At 42.3% G+C, this 16,348-nt stretch overlaps 1 protein-coding gene across 4 annotated transcripts in view; it reads right to left on the minus strand.

Annotated features, from left to right (window-relative positions):
* LOC135263563 (neurexin-2-beta-like) overlaps positions 1–16,348 on the minus strand; it is a 655,607-nt gene that overhangs the window by 487,899 nt on the left and 151,360 nt on the right. For all 4 annotated transcript variants that reach the window (XM_064351746.1, XM_064351747.1, XM_064351749.1 and 1 more), the window contains exon 4: positions 14,658–14,687. In XM_064351746.1, the coding sequence (XP_064207816.1) occupies positions 14,658–14,687 (30 nt within the window). The remainder of the gene's footprint in view (positions 1–14,657; positions 14,688–16,348) is intronic.

Genomic DNA, 16,348 nt, shown 5'->3' on the forward strand with positions numbered 1-16,348 from the left:
CTTAAACATGGGTTCAACCACCTTAATTAAGCAAGAGATTGGTTGGAACATGCCCAGAAACCGAGTTTGAGAACCACTGATTTAGAGTTTATCTAAATCGCTCCAAAAAAATTAGACGAGAAAAAAAACCTTTTAATTTTAAATTTTAACAGATAATATAATACATTACTCTGGCTTGAGAATGTTTCCTGGAGCAGGTTATCAATGGCAAATCTGTTGCCCTAGGCTTACTCTTGTGGGAATTTAGGCCATAGTCCATTGTAAAGCGTACTGTGACTAATGTTTGTAAAATGTGCTCTACAAATAAATTTGATTTGATTTGACTTGACTTGATTTTAAATGAAGGAGCACCAGCAGCAGCAACAATTGGCACCTGCCACACTTGTGTGTGCCCTCATTAGTGCTGTGAAACCTGTCAAAAGGGGAAAAAAGACCTCGCAGAATAAGCACAAGCCCATGGTTAGGCAGAGAGGGACATGATCTGTCTGTCCTGCAAAAAGATTTTAAGTGTTCTGTGTTGAACTGTGGCTTGCCTGTCATCTTGAGAACCTTTGAGAACCAATGAGAGCTCAGCTGACCAGCTCACACTAAATGGCCATCAGTGAGAGAGGTCAATCAACCTATCGCCCCAATCAAACTGATGATTTCCCACTTCCAAGTCTTAAAAAAAGTCTGTGACAGAAGAATCACAGCAAGTCAAGCAGTGTATGGAAGGCAAAGGGATCAGAGGAATTTATTATTATTGTTTTTAAAGTAGCATGTTAATGCAGATTCACTTCTGATGATTTATTAAAAAATTCTGATGATTTTTATTTAAAAAATGTATTTGTGGCGTGTGAATAATTTGGACACATACCTTTAAAAAAATACTAAACTAAATTTTATTTAGTAAAAAAATACTTTATTGCTTTATTACTGTAAAGGACATTTTGTTTTATAGCTCATTACCTGCATTGTTATCTTATTATTTTATGCAGCCTTTGCTCACTTTTTTATCAGGGCATGAATAAATTAGGTGGCCACTGTAGCATTACACACTTAACCCTTTGAAGAGTAGGTTATTTGGAATGTTCATTTTTTCTGAATTGTATGTCAGGGTTCTAGAACTCCATAGCTTTCAATTGCAATAACTAAGTTTTGCGAAAGAAAGTTCCTCTGATATCTTCCCCCTGTACCTGTTATACAGTATCTGGCTTTTATTAAGGATTTGAAATTATGAAAAAATTGCCAACATGAATTTAACATTTTCACATGGGAATGAAAATTTTCCACACGTGAAAAGAAAACAGGTCACACTGAGTAATTTGCAACTTAACATTTTCACATGTCACTTTTTAAAAAGTAAACTTTAATTTTCACATGTGAAAATGAATCATGTGACCTTTTTTTGCTCAGATTCTTTTCTCATTTTATAAATAGGATTATTTTCATAGTTCACATGTGTAATACTATTCACATGCTGGGTGTTCACATCTGGTTTTTTAAACATATGTAATTGTTTTTGTAAAGGGTATCGTATCATGTAATACGTTGATGTAGGTATATTTATGAAAAAAGAGTTGCACTGCATTTTTAAAAATTATTATTAGGATAAATTAGCATCCATTATTAGCCCTGCATCTTTCTTCGCAGTTAACTGCCAGGCTTGCAATTACTGTGCCAGTCTACAGCCTTGTTTCACATAATCTACAATCAAAGGCTCCGGACCTGGAAGCATTGATAATGTAGCTTTCGCTTAATTGGTTTGTTTAACTAATTAAGTGCTTGGATTTAATGGAAAATAAAAAAAAAATGGCTTGAAGCCCTGGAGGATTAAGCCAGGAGATTACCATCTTGATGAAAGGGCTGTGTTCATCACGTGTTTTATTGGTTCCCGAGTGTACTGAGGTAATGCAAAAAAGAGAATAAATACCGACTGAATGTGCATTAACCTTTGACTGGCTACATCTTAAGTGCTGACAGAAGTATAGTGTTTGTTATTATAATGGTCCATTGTAACACTTCATATTATTGTTGGTGTGACTAAGTACTAGTAGTATTTTTATAATTATTACTTCAACCACAATTCACTAATGTTAATGGTTTTTGATGGTGCTTCTTTTAATATTGCTGTATAACATATTAATAGTTGATAAGAAACAGGGCCATTCAGAAATTTTTGGAGGGAATATGCTGAAAATCTGATGTGGGTCTGGGGCTTGGACGGGAGCGGTGGTTTAAATGGAAAAAAAAAATACTGTAGGTACAGCCAAAAGGGCAGTTATGCTGTCCCAGGGCAGGGGGTGTACGCTACAGTACATGCTGGGGTCTATCTGTGCTCGTACCAGATACTGTAAACTATTCTGAAAATCATGAAATATATCAATATGCAGGTATGCAACTCTGGAAACCACTAGATATTGAATATTTACACAGAGCATCAATGGAGTGCACTTATTCAAATTCACCTACTACTCTAAAACAAGGAGCATTCCAGTAGGGGAAAACTGTCGCGTTGGAATTGGATACAAGCCACTGCACACAACCACTGTGGCAAGAAAACAGGTTTTTTTAAATGCTATTCTAAAAAGCAAGTTCTGTCAGTTGTATGAGCTTACAAGCTAAAAGTACTGAGCGCTAAATGTGTTCAAATATGATTACGATTTAGCTATATTAAAGTGGATGCTTTCCTTTGATTCTCAAACACCTGACAAAAACCAAAATGCATTGCAGAATCCACAGTCATTAACTGATTCTAGCACAATTAATTGATAAAAGCATCAGTCAATGTGCCAATAAACACATTAAAACACATGTCTGAGTGCAAGAAATTAGTGGTTTGTTTCATTATACTGGTCTTCTACAGCTAGGTGATTTTATTGGTGCCCAATTCACAGTTATAGAGCGGGACGCGTGCCTCCAGTTTTATTATAATTGGAAGGTGACTCATTGATTATATCATATATAAATATAATCATGGAATCATTCTCGCAAGGATATCATTTCACATTAAGATAGCATTTAAATTCACAAGCCATTATCTAATGCTTCTACTTTTATTCATTTATTTTGGTAGTATGATCAACGATTAAATAATATAAGCAAGGTGCATATACAGAAATATACAGCACCTTTTTTTTACAGCCTAGTCAGTAAAAGGCTTGAGCTGTTCAATGCTCCAGTTCAATAAGGAGGCGTTAAAGGCAGACGTTCACGTGGAGCCGGCTCCGGCTCGAGTAAATCCAGCTCCAGCAGGTTTCCAGGAGCAGGTTATCACTGGCAGATCTGTCCAGTTTGCAGCTGCATGACCCGCGCGCATGAGCTCTCATTTCCATGCAGGAGGGTGTATCAGGATTCCACGGCAATGCCTGCGGCCTCGTTTGATAGATATCTGCCGCGTGGGTTTGGATTGCACATGTACTGATGGGGACTATAATCTTTTTATTTTTTTTATTTTTTACCCATGCATCCCTGCTTTGGTTTTGGGGCGGTCATTTGGTGCATGAGCTGGTGTAAGAAGGCTCGGGGGGCTTTTGAGCTTCTTGGGGGCCGTATCTATCCAAAACACATTCGGCCAATTTGCACTGCGCTGTGGCCCCGGCAAAGACCTGATATTTATGTGAACGTCCTGTAGGGCTGTTTGGAGTCTGTCTGCTTCCTTTCAACCCCCCACACGTGCCGCGGTGTTAATGTCACGGCTTGCCGAGTTCCCCAGGCGCAGTGAGCAGTTCTTATGTTTTTTCTTTCCCTGTATTTTTTTACCCTCATTTAGAAAATTCAATTCACGGAAAATCCAGACTCTTATCGCTTATCACCCGCACACTGCAACGACGGCACTTCACCGGGTTCTGTGTCCACTGTGCGCTCGCGGAGCTGCCGATAAATCCATTACGCCTGCCGCTGGGTTATATTTTACTTTTTCTTGTAACTGACACACTGGTGAACTGGTAGCTCACGGTGTACACAGAGAATATGACCCCGTATATGACCCAGTTTACACCTGAAATTTAATGCTTTTTTGGACAGGGTCAGTGTTGAATTGTAAATGTCGGCAAGCGGTTTTTATTTATTTATTTTCGGCTGATTTTGCCTATGATTGATGTGAAACAGGAGCGCCCCGTGGGCGAGACGTGTGGTGCAGGCCATAAGCCACACACGAAATCCCCCCTCCCGCCAGCAGGGGCTCAATGCGCTATCGTGCTATCTGCTTTCGCCCGGTCTGAATCAAACAGAAAATACAAGAGGGTGGACTGTCTGCTCTCCGTTTAAAAATAAATGTTGAGTTGAGCTTGCACTTCGTAATACTGAATAACTAATTTAAGCAACTGATTAGTAGTAGGAGTAGAAGTAGTAGTAGCAGTAGTAGTAAATAATTCATTTAGATTATTTAATTTAGTTTGCTTTTGAAATGCTACTGAATAAATGTAAAGAATGCATTTTCAGAAATAAATGTTATTTCTTAACCTACAGAAGCATATTTTTAAAGTCCTTTTGGATCGTTCCAAATGGAGGAACAACCGAACACCTCAATTTAACTGCGAGTAACAGTAAAATAATGCGAAAAAAAGAAATGAATCCAGGCCGAAGAACACAGCTCTGAGTGTGGAGGATGTTAGTACTCGTATTCCTCACTCAAACTATGTTGTCACAAATGTTGCAGAGCAAAAACGAGGATGTTCTACTGCAGAGACAGGGGACACTAGGTCTAAGCACCTTATCAGAAGATTAGAGAAAGAGAGAGAGAGGTGTCCTTTCACTGACACCTTTAAATCAAAAGAGTGCAGTGCCGTGCGTCTGCTCCACACAGTGCGTACGGCCGGAGAATGTGTGTCCTCTGACGGGGGGGAGAGGGAAATATTAAGCCCACAGTGCATCTGCCCCTGGATGTGGGGCCAATTTATTCCTGGAGCAGAACAGATTAACCGGGATGGCGTCTCAGGGTCAGGCCATGGAGACCAGCGGCCGTGACTGCCAAGCTTTCGGTGGGATACAGGGTTTGCATTTATACAGTCCCATCACCGACGGCACAGTGTGGCCGGTAATAAGATGGAAAGCTTTGAGGAAACAACAGGGGAAAAAAAAAAGTTATAGCAAGATTTTTAAAAAGACTCTGTGTTCGAGAGGAACCGACACCAGTGATAGTTTGCGCTTGTAAACGGAGGCCACGGTTGGGTAAAAACTTCCTCCTGTGTGAAATGCAGATGGGCTCCTCTACATGCGAACAATGGTCTTTATTAACATCAACAGATGTCCTCAGTTCGGATTTCAAAATAAATACTAATGTTAGTTTGTTTTTATTCACAAACATAATTTTAGTGTTTACATAATTTAGTGCCAAAGGTCAGAAGAAAAGGTGATAGAAATCAAATCAATGACTTGATCTGTGTCCATGTGTCCAATCAGCAATGGAGTTGATGACATCGCGTTGTCTGACCTACTGATGAACAGATGCATACAGAAATTGCCCTACAACACCAGCTGTCCCCGAGGCTTTCATTTCTTTATTATTTCATTTTCTATTATCTTTTTAATTGATTTCTGTCTGTTATTTCTGCTTTTCTGTTTTCCACCCTTTATCTTGTTTGGTTCCTTTGTGTCCTACTGTGGGATGAACCTGATCTTCCCACACTGCCACTGCTGCCTCTCTCCTAATTGGGCCGACATAGGCTAATTAAGCATATGCCAGCTCTCTTAAACGGCTCCCGCCATCTGAACCCCAAAAACAAACAGAAACGTACCGAGTGAAAGCCTGAACGAGCCACTCAACTGGCTCGCTGCAATTTGCATCTGCTAATGAATTTACAAGCCTGCGTCATTCATTCTCAGGTGAATAACTGCGGCTGCCTTACTTGCTTTATAGTTTTTGCTTGCATCATGTTTCATTAGCACATACAATTACTATATTGCTGCCTTGCTCCTGTTGTACACAGCATGCTCATCTCGATCAACAGCAGATAAAAACAGCCGATTATGACAAAGGGATATGCTTTGTGTTTGTTTATATCTCTTGGGGGGAGTCTAGGAGACAATCGTAGAAACAAATTGTCCATTCTGCAAGTATCTCCACTTACCAGCATGATATTCTTCTGCTCCCCAGTATCTGGATAATGTCAAAGTTAACAGCTTGCTTCAATTAAATGCCAAAAAACAGACTCACCAGCCCCATTAGCAAATGAAATACTGGACCCTATTCATGTTACTGGGTTCCTGGACAAAGGGTAAACAGGACTGAAGAGTCTTATCTGCTGGATTTGAACCACAAATAAACAGCAGTATGGTTTACTTAACTTAATTCAGGTTTGAAGGATCCAAATGGATATTTATAACAGATATACCAATTTTGGATGCTGTATTCACTCACATTGTCCTTGATGTTTCTTAATTAAATGCCAGGATCATAAACTGTGACTTTCATCTCATAAAATGGCACCAAAATTATGTGATAAATCTTTTATCTATAATTATTATGCTGCGTTCGGCTGGCATCGTAATTATCGGAAATGCCAGTTTCTGACTGGGAAAACCTGTTTGAGCGAGGCTCCAAGTCATTACCAGGGGGAAACTCACGTAGCATTCGCTACCCTGATTTATCTGTTTTGGTGAACTTTGACCTCTGGGTCATGTTCTTCCAGGGAAAATGGATGGAAACAGTGGTTAATGATAAAAAAAATAAATGTACACTTCTTTAAAACAACTGTTTTTGTAATATTTTTGTAATCTTTGGACATGAAAACTCTGTCTGCTAAGATTACTATGACAGTTTTACTAAATGTTTTAATATTGACCGAAAAATGAGTTTGGTAGGCTAATGTTATAACTAATAATGCTGAAGTGACTTCCATGTCAGCTGACTAACAGGTCCCAAGCAGTCTCTGGCCACTACATCACTCAGCTAGTGAAAATGACATATTTGTCCTGCCAAAACTGTCTGTACATAAAAATAATTAAAAGAAAGAAAATCTTCTTACGGAGCTTCATTTTGTTTGTTCTGCTCCAAGTTGAAATGGTTCAAATACACCAGAATGCACCCCACTTGTGTATCTGAGACGACACTGTTTATTTATTTATTTATTTATTTATTTATTTATTTGACATTTGTACTAGTTTCCAACGGCCACACGAAGCGTTATTATTATTATTATTATTATTATTATTAACTCTCCAAACTCCAGTGTGGCACAGTGTTGCAGAGGATGGCAACTCACAGCAAGAAGGTCGTGGGAGAAATCCCTGCCAGGGGCTTTTCGGCGTGGAGTTTGCATGTTCTCCCCGTGTCTGTGTGGGGTTCCTCCGGGTACTCCGGTTTCCTCCCACAGTCCAAAGACATATAGGTTAGGATAATTAGAAAGTCTAAATTGCCCGAAGGTATGAGTGTGTGAGTGAATGGTGTGCGTGACCTGCGATGGCTTAGTGACTGGTTCATGGTGTATTCCTGCTTTTCGCCCAGTGTATGCTGGTATAAACTCCACCCTGACCAGGAATAAGCAGGTTAGATAACGGATGGATGGATGGATGAATAAACCATCCAAAAATTGTGTGTGTGCGGCATGTGGTTCAGTGGCAGCAGGTCTTACTGGCTTCATAAACACTTGTAATTACATTCGGTTTTCAAAGGCAGGGAGAAAAAACTCTTGGCCACATCATAAAGACTTCATAATACTTCAAGAGGTGCCATAACTGGGGCCTGGAGATGTAAGTTAGTATAAGACCATCTGGGCCATCAACCTGAATTTCAGAAATATCCTCCAGGTATCCCTGTACACCAGCGATGCCCAATCACTCCACCTGCTGGTTTCACTAATTAGGTCCCTCCTCTGTGCGTTAACACACCTTCAACCGCAGAGGAGGGAACTAATTAGTGAACTCAGCAGGTGTGGTTATTGGTTGGAATCAAAGCCTGCATACTTCTCAGCCCTCCATGGCATGATCGGGTACCGCTGCTGTACATATTCTGAGTTCAGCAATTAGATGGACAAATGAAGAGGTGTTCATCGGTACAAAACCATAAACTGACGCTGTAACAGATAATTGGGGAGGAAATGAAGAGTGTGCTTAATCGAGTATTCAGCGAGATACTGGTGTTCATAAAAGATTAACTGTCATTAGTAAGTGTAATGTCGACTTGTAGCTGTACCGACAAAGCTATTGTGTTTGTTTCATGCTTTGTGATACTGAGATATATACTGTTGTTCAGCAGGTACTTGCGGTTTTGGGTGTGTTTGATTAGCATAGTTTTGTTTTGTATAGCTTCGCTAATTAGCTGGCTGTTTCAAATGCGGTGACATTTCAGTTACCATGGCAGTGGGGTTTATTAATCAGCTCATTGAGCAGCTAGCAGAAGAGTGCCTTCACAGGTGCATTGTTTAATTAGCTGTTAGAAGTACTATTTAAGTACAGCTTCTGAAGTATGGCAGCAGCTGTAGTGGAATCCACGTCTGTACAAAGAGCGGTCGGATTAAGGGAGAGGGAGTCCATAGAGGGAGAACCTATGTATCACCATGTGACTGTTGTATTTCTATGCATAATTAGCTTTCGTGATGATGTACCAACACTTCCTGGTCGGGGACTGTTAGCCTGGGCTGACACTAGGTTTTTTACCTAGCACTAGAGCAGGGATCAGCAACTCACAGTCCTCGAGGGCCGAGAACCGCTGGTTTTCCACCCTCCCCTTGCCTGGGAGTCAGGTGTGAAGACAGTCTGGACAATCGCTAATTACCCGGTAGAAAATAAAACCAGGGCTGGATTTGGATTCGAGGGCCAGAGTCAATGATCCCTGCACTAGAGGATGCATGTATGCAGGCACGTTTAAGAATTCATAACCTCTATTTTAATTGCAGTGTAATGCTTTGTCGATACTCATGAGTACATCACAAATGTTTTATGCAGAATCAGCTGCATGTGAATGTTTAACCTTAAGAGTCACTAGCCAGCTAACATGAGCAGCCATTGCCACATCACTTACAATGTTCAGCAATGGGTATTCCAAATGCAGTATGCACTACAAAGACTGCAACATGATAAATGTCTAAGAACACTGACACTGTGCTGGCATTTATGATCTGGTAAACTGACAATTTAATAATTCACTAGAGTGATTGCTGCAATGAAATGAATGATTTGTTTGATTTCTGGTTTGAAACAGAGACTATCGACTCCTTGGGGGGGGGGAATGCAGGAGTCAGAAATACTTTTTGGAGGGGGGGGGGCTCATGAAATACACCTGAATGCAATTATTTCTCCAGGCTCTAGTCACAATTTAAAAAATTGTCTTAAAGCGTTTTGCCAGTTGTCATAGTTCAACATTTAGACTCACTATGAGTCAGGACACAGGTCTGGAAAAATTAAGCATGCATCTTGCATTTTTTAAACTACTTTTTTATGACAGAGTCAGAGATGCATGTTTGAAATAACAGCACAGAACTTGTAACCCACAGTGGACTGTTTGGGTGCACCTATGTACGTTTTCGTGCGATTTGTTTACTCAGTGTGACTACCCAGAATGCACTACCCAAGTGGACTGTTTGGGTGCACACATGCATGTTTTTGTACAACTTGTCTACCCAGAATGCACTACCCCAGTGGACTGCTCGGGTGCACTCAAGTAAGCTTTTTTTGTAGTTCTTGTAGTTTGTAGTTTAATTTAAAGGAGAGGTGTACTTCCGACGTGATCACGGAAATGCTCAGAGCCCAATTAGGTTCCTGGGGGCGTCTCCGCAGCGGATTTTTTCTGCCGGCAGTGAAACGGACCGAATGTGCTCGAGTGCTTTAATGAGAGCAGGGGAGCAGGTGATAAAGCTTAGCAGAAATCCCCGCGCTGATGGGAGAGCCGCTGTTTACTTCAGTGTAAAGGTCACCCGTCTCCCCGGCCGGCTCCCCCTGCCTGTACCCCTGCAGGACGCGTAATTAAGTGTGTGTGTGTGCGCGCCGCAAGTATATTTGTATGACCCCCGACGGGCTTGGGCCCGACCTCCGGTCACGCGAAAGGTCAGGCATGGCACAGCGAGCGTGTGGGTTGATTTCTCGGACTCAACGCAGGCAGGTGGCCAAGGCTCATTCAACAGGAACCGTCGCCAGGTAACAGCCAGTACCACACAGAAGACGGGGGGGTCGGGGGGGGGACTGCTTTATTTTCAAGAGTTTCACCGCATGGACTATAGCTGTGATTCAATTACCTAACATTCTTCTCAACTTTGACTCAAAAAGTTACATTGCATCCACAGAAAAGCAGTTATGTACATATTTGACCCGCTCCGGTTAATGAGGCTGTATATTGCAAAAATGTAATTGAATCTACAACTGGATGATGCACGATAACGTTAAATATCAGTTAGTGAACACAAAATATAATTATTAAAAAGAAAACTTTCTTGGTTGATACAGTGAGTACACACTGTAGATGAGGCATGTAAACATGTTGACACTTGTCGTGATGCAGGCATATTCAGGCCAGGCTTCATAATCAGCAGTGTTGGCGAAACTACTCTGAAACTGTACAAGGACCCATACTCATAAAATGTCTCAGAATAGTGACTGATGTGTGACCGAACCTGCAATTAAGCACCCAACGGATAAGGTTTGTAACTGACAGAGAAAACCTGATCAAGGATTGGCACTCCTAGTCTGAGATGATTTGTGTCCTATGATGTGGGGAATTCCCATCCCCCCATATTCACCCCCCCCGCCCCCACCCCCACCCCCACCCCCCATCACCTCTCCTGACTCACAGCGCCCTCAGGAGCTCAGACAGCAGTAGCAGTCTGGGACAGAGCAGCTGGGACAGAGCCTCAATAATCAAATCATTGGGAACCAGCTGTCATTGATTTACCAGCACCGACCGAACAGGACCTTGTCAGCCTCCTTTAAGACAGCCTCCGCCCAGGGTACGGAGAGCGATTAGACTACCCAGAATGCACTACCCCTGTGCGATTCTCGTTTGAGGGTCGGGCTCTGAGGAAGAAAACACCCGCGTGTTCGCTGCACGAACCGCGGGAGACCGTTTAGCTCACCTCAACCGCCCCTCCCTCCCGCTCGTGTCTTCCCGCCAGTCTGCCCCGTCTGCCAGAGCTCCCAGCAGGCTTTGCTTCCTGTCTTTTTGTTTGTAAATAGACGTGCCCGCGGGGCTGAATGTGGTGCTGTTCGCCTTGTCTGTGCCGCCTCCCCGTGGTAACTACCTCCACTGTGTGTGAGAGTCCATATGCTTCCAACACAAGCGGTTTCCCCTACGTCAGTGAGGTGCTGCTGCCAGACCTCACCACCGTGTGTTGTTTTACAGTCCCGTTTTTTGATTGGTCAAACAAACATTGAGGAAGGTCATAGCTCAGTCTCACTGTTAATGTTAATGGTGAGAAGTGGAAACCAAATAGCAAATTAAACAGACTTTGGGGAGAAAAGGTCTGTTAGGATAAATGTGTGTGAACTACAAGGAAATGGTCGATTTACACCCAGTTTAGCAATAACTGTTAACTAAGAAACAATTTAAAAGACAGTAATGTATATTGTTGAGGTAAACTGTTTTGCTTTTAGATTCATGAGTATGTATTTGTTCATGAATTGTGCCATAACGTATATTAATAAAATCTGTACTGCCAATATATGACTCCTTTTTTTATATATATGTATGGCCAACTTGTGGAGGTCGTTTTCTCTAAAATGTAATTCCTTGGTTTGCAACATGTAAAGCAGTGGTGCTTTGCATAAAAAATGAATGATTTCAAGAAACAGCCCATCATGTAAGGTTTGACCTCTTTTATGTAATATAAGAAACTCAATTAATTTTTACACATTTTCCCAGAGCTCGTTGCACATTCTCATTCAGATGTTAAGATTTCCTTCTGGAACGTACATATCTGCGAAACGCCCAAGAGTGCAATACGACTTGTATTTCTCTCAACTTTTTTTGTCTTCAATCTCAAAATAACCTCCAGAGCTGATTATCTGTAATTATACCACTGTATGACAACTGCTGAGCTGCACAATGAGCTTTTCAAAAGACTGCCTTCACCTCCCCCTGAATGTTGCCAGCTTTAGCAAAAAAGGAAGTTATCCAGTTTAATCCAAGTGGCAGGCATCAGGACAATCCAACTGTCTTTCTTTTCTGTGTGTCTGAGTAACATTAGACAATTACATTGTGCAATATCTAATAGTCTATGTCTTAAATACAGCATTTTGTAGAACTTCTCTGAGGATCATTTTATTTTGGCAAGGAATCCTGAACCCTTACAGATTTGTCCACCAAACTAGCTCTCCTCTCAGCCTTCTTTTTTAGTGCTAAAGTCTTTTTTCTCACCCAAAATTCAAAGCTTTATGTCACTGGTTCCCAACACTGCTCCAGCCCTACTGTAGGTTTTCATTTCAACTCTAATTTGGCACACCTGATTCTACCAATAAGCAGCTCAATGAGATCCCCAGCTGTTGAATGAGGTTGGCATTGTTAGTGTTGGCGTGAAAACCTACAGGGCGGTATATCCCCATGAGGATTGGGAACCACTGCTTTATGTGTTTTCTACCTCCTCTTCACTTCTCAACACTCCTTCTCTGCAGATGACGTTGCGGGCTACTTCTGAATGAACATCTTGCGCAGATATCCGCAACTTGGAAATGACAAGCATTGGGCTGAACAGCCTGTTCTCGCCATTATGTTATTTTATGTTATATTAACTCTTTCCAGGCCTTCACAGTCCTCCGCTCACTCCCCTGCCCTACCATCTCATTAGACCCACCCATTCTCCTCCTCTTACGTACCTTAACTTTCAAAGTTCTCTCTGCTTATTGATATCAACATATTACAACTGCTGACATCACATCAGCTAATCGCTTGTGCCCTGGGCCCCATTCTCACACACTTCTCCAGAGCATCTCAGCCAGCGTATTATCACTCATCTCCTCTATGATCAACTCATCACTGTCCACAGGCCTTCGAGCTGGCCTTAGGCACAACCCATTGAAGAAACAGACTCTACTACAATTACTGGCCAGTCTCTCTACTCCCCTGTCTCTCCAGAACCCTAGAACTCTCTCACATCCTGTCAGATAGTAACCTTTTCAACCCATTCCAGTCTGGGTTCAGGGCTGGTGGCTCCAATGGGACTGCCCCACAAACCGTAACTGAAACATTTCAGTCAGCTCCATAGTCTTTCCACTCTTCTGTTATGATCTTTCTGGACCTTTCCACAGCTTCTGACACAGAGTACCATTCCACCCTGATTACACTTGGGATCACAAAGACGGCGGTGGATGGAACCCTACGTGGACAGTCCTTAACGGGTTTCCTCAGGCGGTGGATTGTCAGTTGCCCATGACCTCCCTATTGGTTTCCTCCATGGCTTCTCACTGGGCATGCTCCTTATTTCACCCCTAAAAAATCTCTTAGGCCAGTCATCGCCTCCCATGCTTTATCTTACCCCTTTTCTATGCTAACAGTACTCAAATTTACCCATCTTTTCCTCCATCTGACAGTCAGGTCAGACTCAGGTCTCAGTCTGCCTGAAGGATATCTCATTCTAGATGGTGAACTGTTGCCTAAAGCCTGATATGGACTTTTACCATTTTATGGTTTAAGATAGATGGTCATGATATTGTTATGGTTCTTATGTTTTACTTCTTAAGGGTTTTTATGGATGTAATCTGTGTGTATTCAGAATTTACATTCTGGTTAAGAGTTAACTTGCATTAATGCTTTAGTGATCTATACTTGCTGGTTTGTGAAAGTTGTTAGCGAGATCTAGGACTCATAAATTGGGTATCATTGCACTTTCTTAAAATGCCTATTTAATATATTTTTTTAAAGGACCATTTCATTGTGAATTTAATTTTGGAGAAGAATTTCAGAGACACAGACACATTTTTAGTTTCACGTCAGCTGGTTCAAGTAATATACAAACTTTTATCCTGTTAAACCAGTGGTTTAGCTTTCAGGGAATTCTGGTCATGCTCTAGAAGAGGTTGGCAACTCCATGCCCTCCAGACACTTTGTTTTTTGAAGCAGGCATCGTGTTAAGTCATAGTTTGCATAATTCTGTTGATGGCAGTCTGACTGAACTGATGCCCACAGAGCAGTTTCCGAGCAATTAGGATGCATATCAACGCACATTTCAATCACCCCCCCTCCCTTACCCACCCCAAGTCTGACTTGTTTCCGCAAGTAGTGGTCACTCCTTCAGGTTCTGCACCTCGTCTAGCTGCAATTCTATCTTCCGCCAGAGTGGCGGAAGGCCAAACAATGAGAATGACACCAGAGTAGTGATGAGGGACTCTGTGCATTCTACACACTTGGTGGTCGACGCAGTTTTTACACTGTTTTTTTTTCCTGACGCGGTGATGACATCACTTCCGCATCAGGAGGATCACATGGAAGCACAAAGGGAGAGCAGAAAAGCATACCTTCAGCAGAGAGGGGCGGAGCTCTGAGGAGGCGGTCCAGGAGCTGGGCCAGAGGACAGGACAAGGGTGGGACGGACAGTGTGGAGGGACACAAAGCACGGCGATATGACGGGAAGCAAAAAACCCCAGCGAAAATAAAAAGGTAGAGAATGAAGGGGGAAGGCGGGCCAATGGAGAGAGGGAAAGGGGGAGAAGCTCCGAGAAGCTCATCATCGGGGGAGGGGGGAGGAGTAGGATGTGGAGGGAAAAGAAGGCGGAGCTTTGGACAAAGGAGGTTGGTTGAAAGAATGAACCCATACCTTGGCTGTTTACCATCAGGTGCGCCAGACCTTGAAGGAAAGAACAGAAACAAAAAGAAAGGAAGAAAAACGGTCATAGGAGGCAGGGGAATAAAAAAAGGAGAGAGAAAGCATTGTCACAACGTTGGACTGCAGTTTGTGACAGGCATCCTGGGGCAGACAAGGATGCCGGAGGTCAAACCAAAAAAGAGAGGGAACTAAAAACAAACAGACACTTCTTGAGTGAGGTGTGGGGTGGGGGAGGGTAGAAAAAAAGCATTTAATTTGGCGCAACTCCCGAAGGCGATTGCTCACTGAAATGCTTTTTTCCTCATGGAACACACACATAACTGTTTGGCAGAAAGAAGAGCTTTTATCTGTTTTATATTGTTGTTTAATCCACTCGTTTTTTTTTCTCCTTTTTTTCCTGCGATACTCATGTACTCATTTGTTTTGACAGCCCAACGTCTCGGAGACATTGGAGAGGAATCAATTAAGCTGAGGAGCAGGATATTTTTTTCCCCCGGTAAAAAGAGAGATTTGCTGCAGCGTATTCGTTAGGTAGCAGCTACAGCTGGTCGCAGGTTGCGTGATTTAAGATGGACTCCGCCCACACGCGCTCTGACGCGGCGGCAGAGAGGAGGGAAAAGGAAGGAAGGAAGAGATAAAACTCGGACGAGCGGCGGCAGCAGAATCGTAACGCCGTCAGTCCCACAGTGCACCAGAGCAAATTAATTACCCAAATAAAGCGGAAGCCATTACCCAACAGTTTGCACATTATAATCATAATACAGCAGTTGTTCTGTGTGATTAATGCCACAATAAGCAGTAAAGATAACACATCTGACTCCGGCGAGCTCCAACACAAGACAGCGTGGCATTAATCAGAGGGCCCACTTCATAAAATCAGCAGCGTTTCAGACGAACAAACACACGGCGCTCTCGCCAGCGACCAGCGCCCAATCACACGGCGGTCTCGCCGGCGACCGGCGCCCAATCACACGGCGGTCTCACCGGCGACCAGCGCCCAATCACGCACCGCTTCTCACACCAGGCGGGGACTACTCAGACGGATCCTCCACAGCGCTGTTCCGGGAGAATTAAACCCGTTTTCAGTCTCTGAATATGTTTCCCTTCATCCTTATTGTAGTATGAATGGAAATCTATAATATATGAACTTATGTTTTTGAAAACACAAAATGGCCGTGGTTCATTTTTTGAAGCCAATGGCCACGGTTCATTTCCTCTGTAACTTCTTGTTCAGTTTGTTGAAACTGCAGGTTGCAGTGGATGAGGGAGGTCTCTTACTATTATTCAATGTGGAAACATTTTACTATTACATAGTAAAATAATGTAGTAAGCTAGCTATGTAGCTTGTGGAAGAACACAACTGAGCAATTCCCGTTTGGTGTGAGTATGACAGCGTAGCAGTTATAAGCCCATTCCATCCACATCCCAAAACAATTCAGACCTGGAGGACTATGACAGAGATGCAATATCAGAGACCAAAACACATCAAAATTAGCAAAATGTTTAGAAAGAAGAGGAACAATATATTGCTATAACATATAGAAAACTAATAACAACTCAAGTGATAATGCATTTGGGTAACTTTAAATCAATTTGGGCTAGCTCAATGCAAAATATAAAAACAGACATTTTCAGTCATATTACAATAATACCTTTCAAACTCCACAATAACAGCAGTCAAT

The sequence above is a fragment of the Anguilla rostrata genome, chromosome 9 (genome assembly GCF_018555375.3).
Source record: "Anguilla rostrata isolate EN2019 chromosome 9, ASM1855537v3, whole genome shotgun sequence".
Lineage (NCBI taxonomy): Eukaryota > Metazoa > Chordata > Actinopteri > Anguilliformes > Anguillidae > Anguilla > Anguilla rostrata.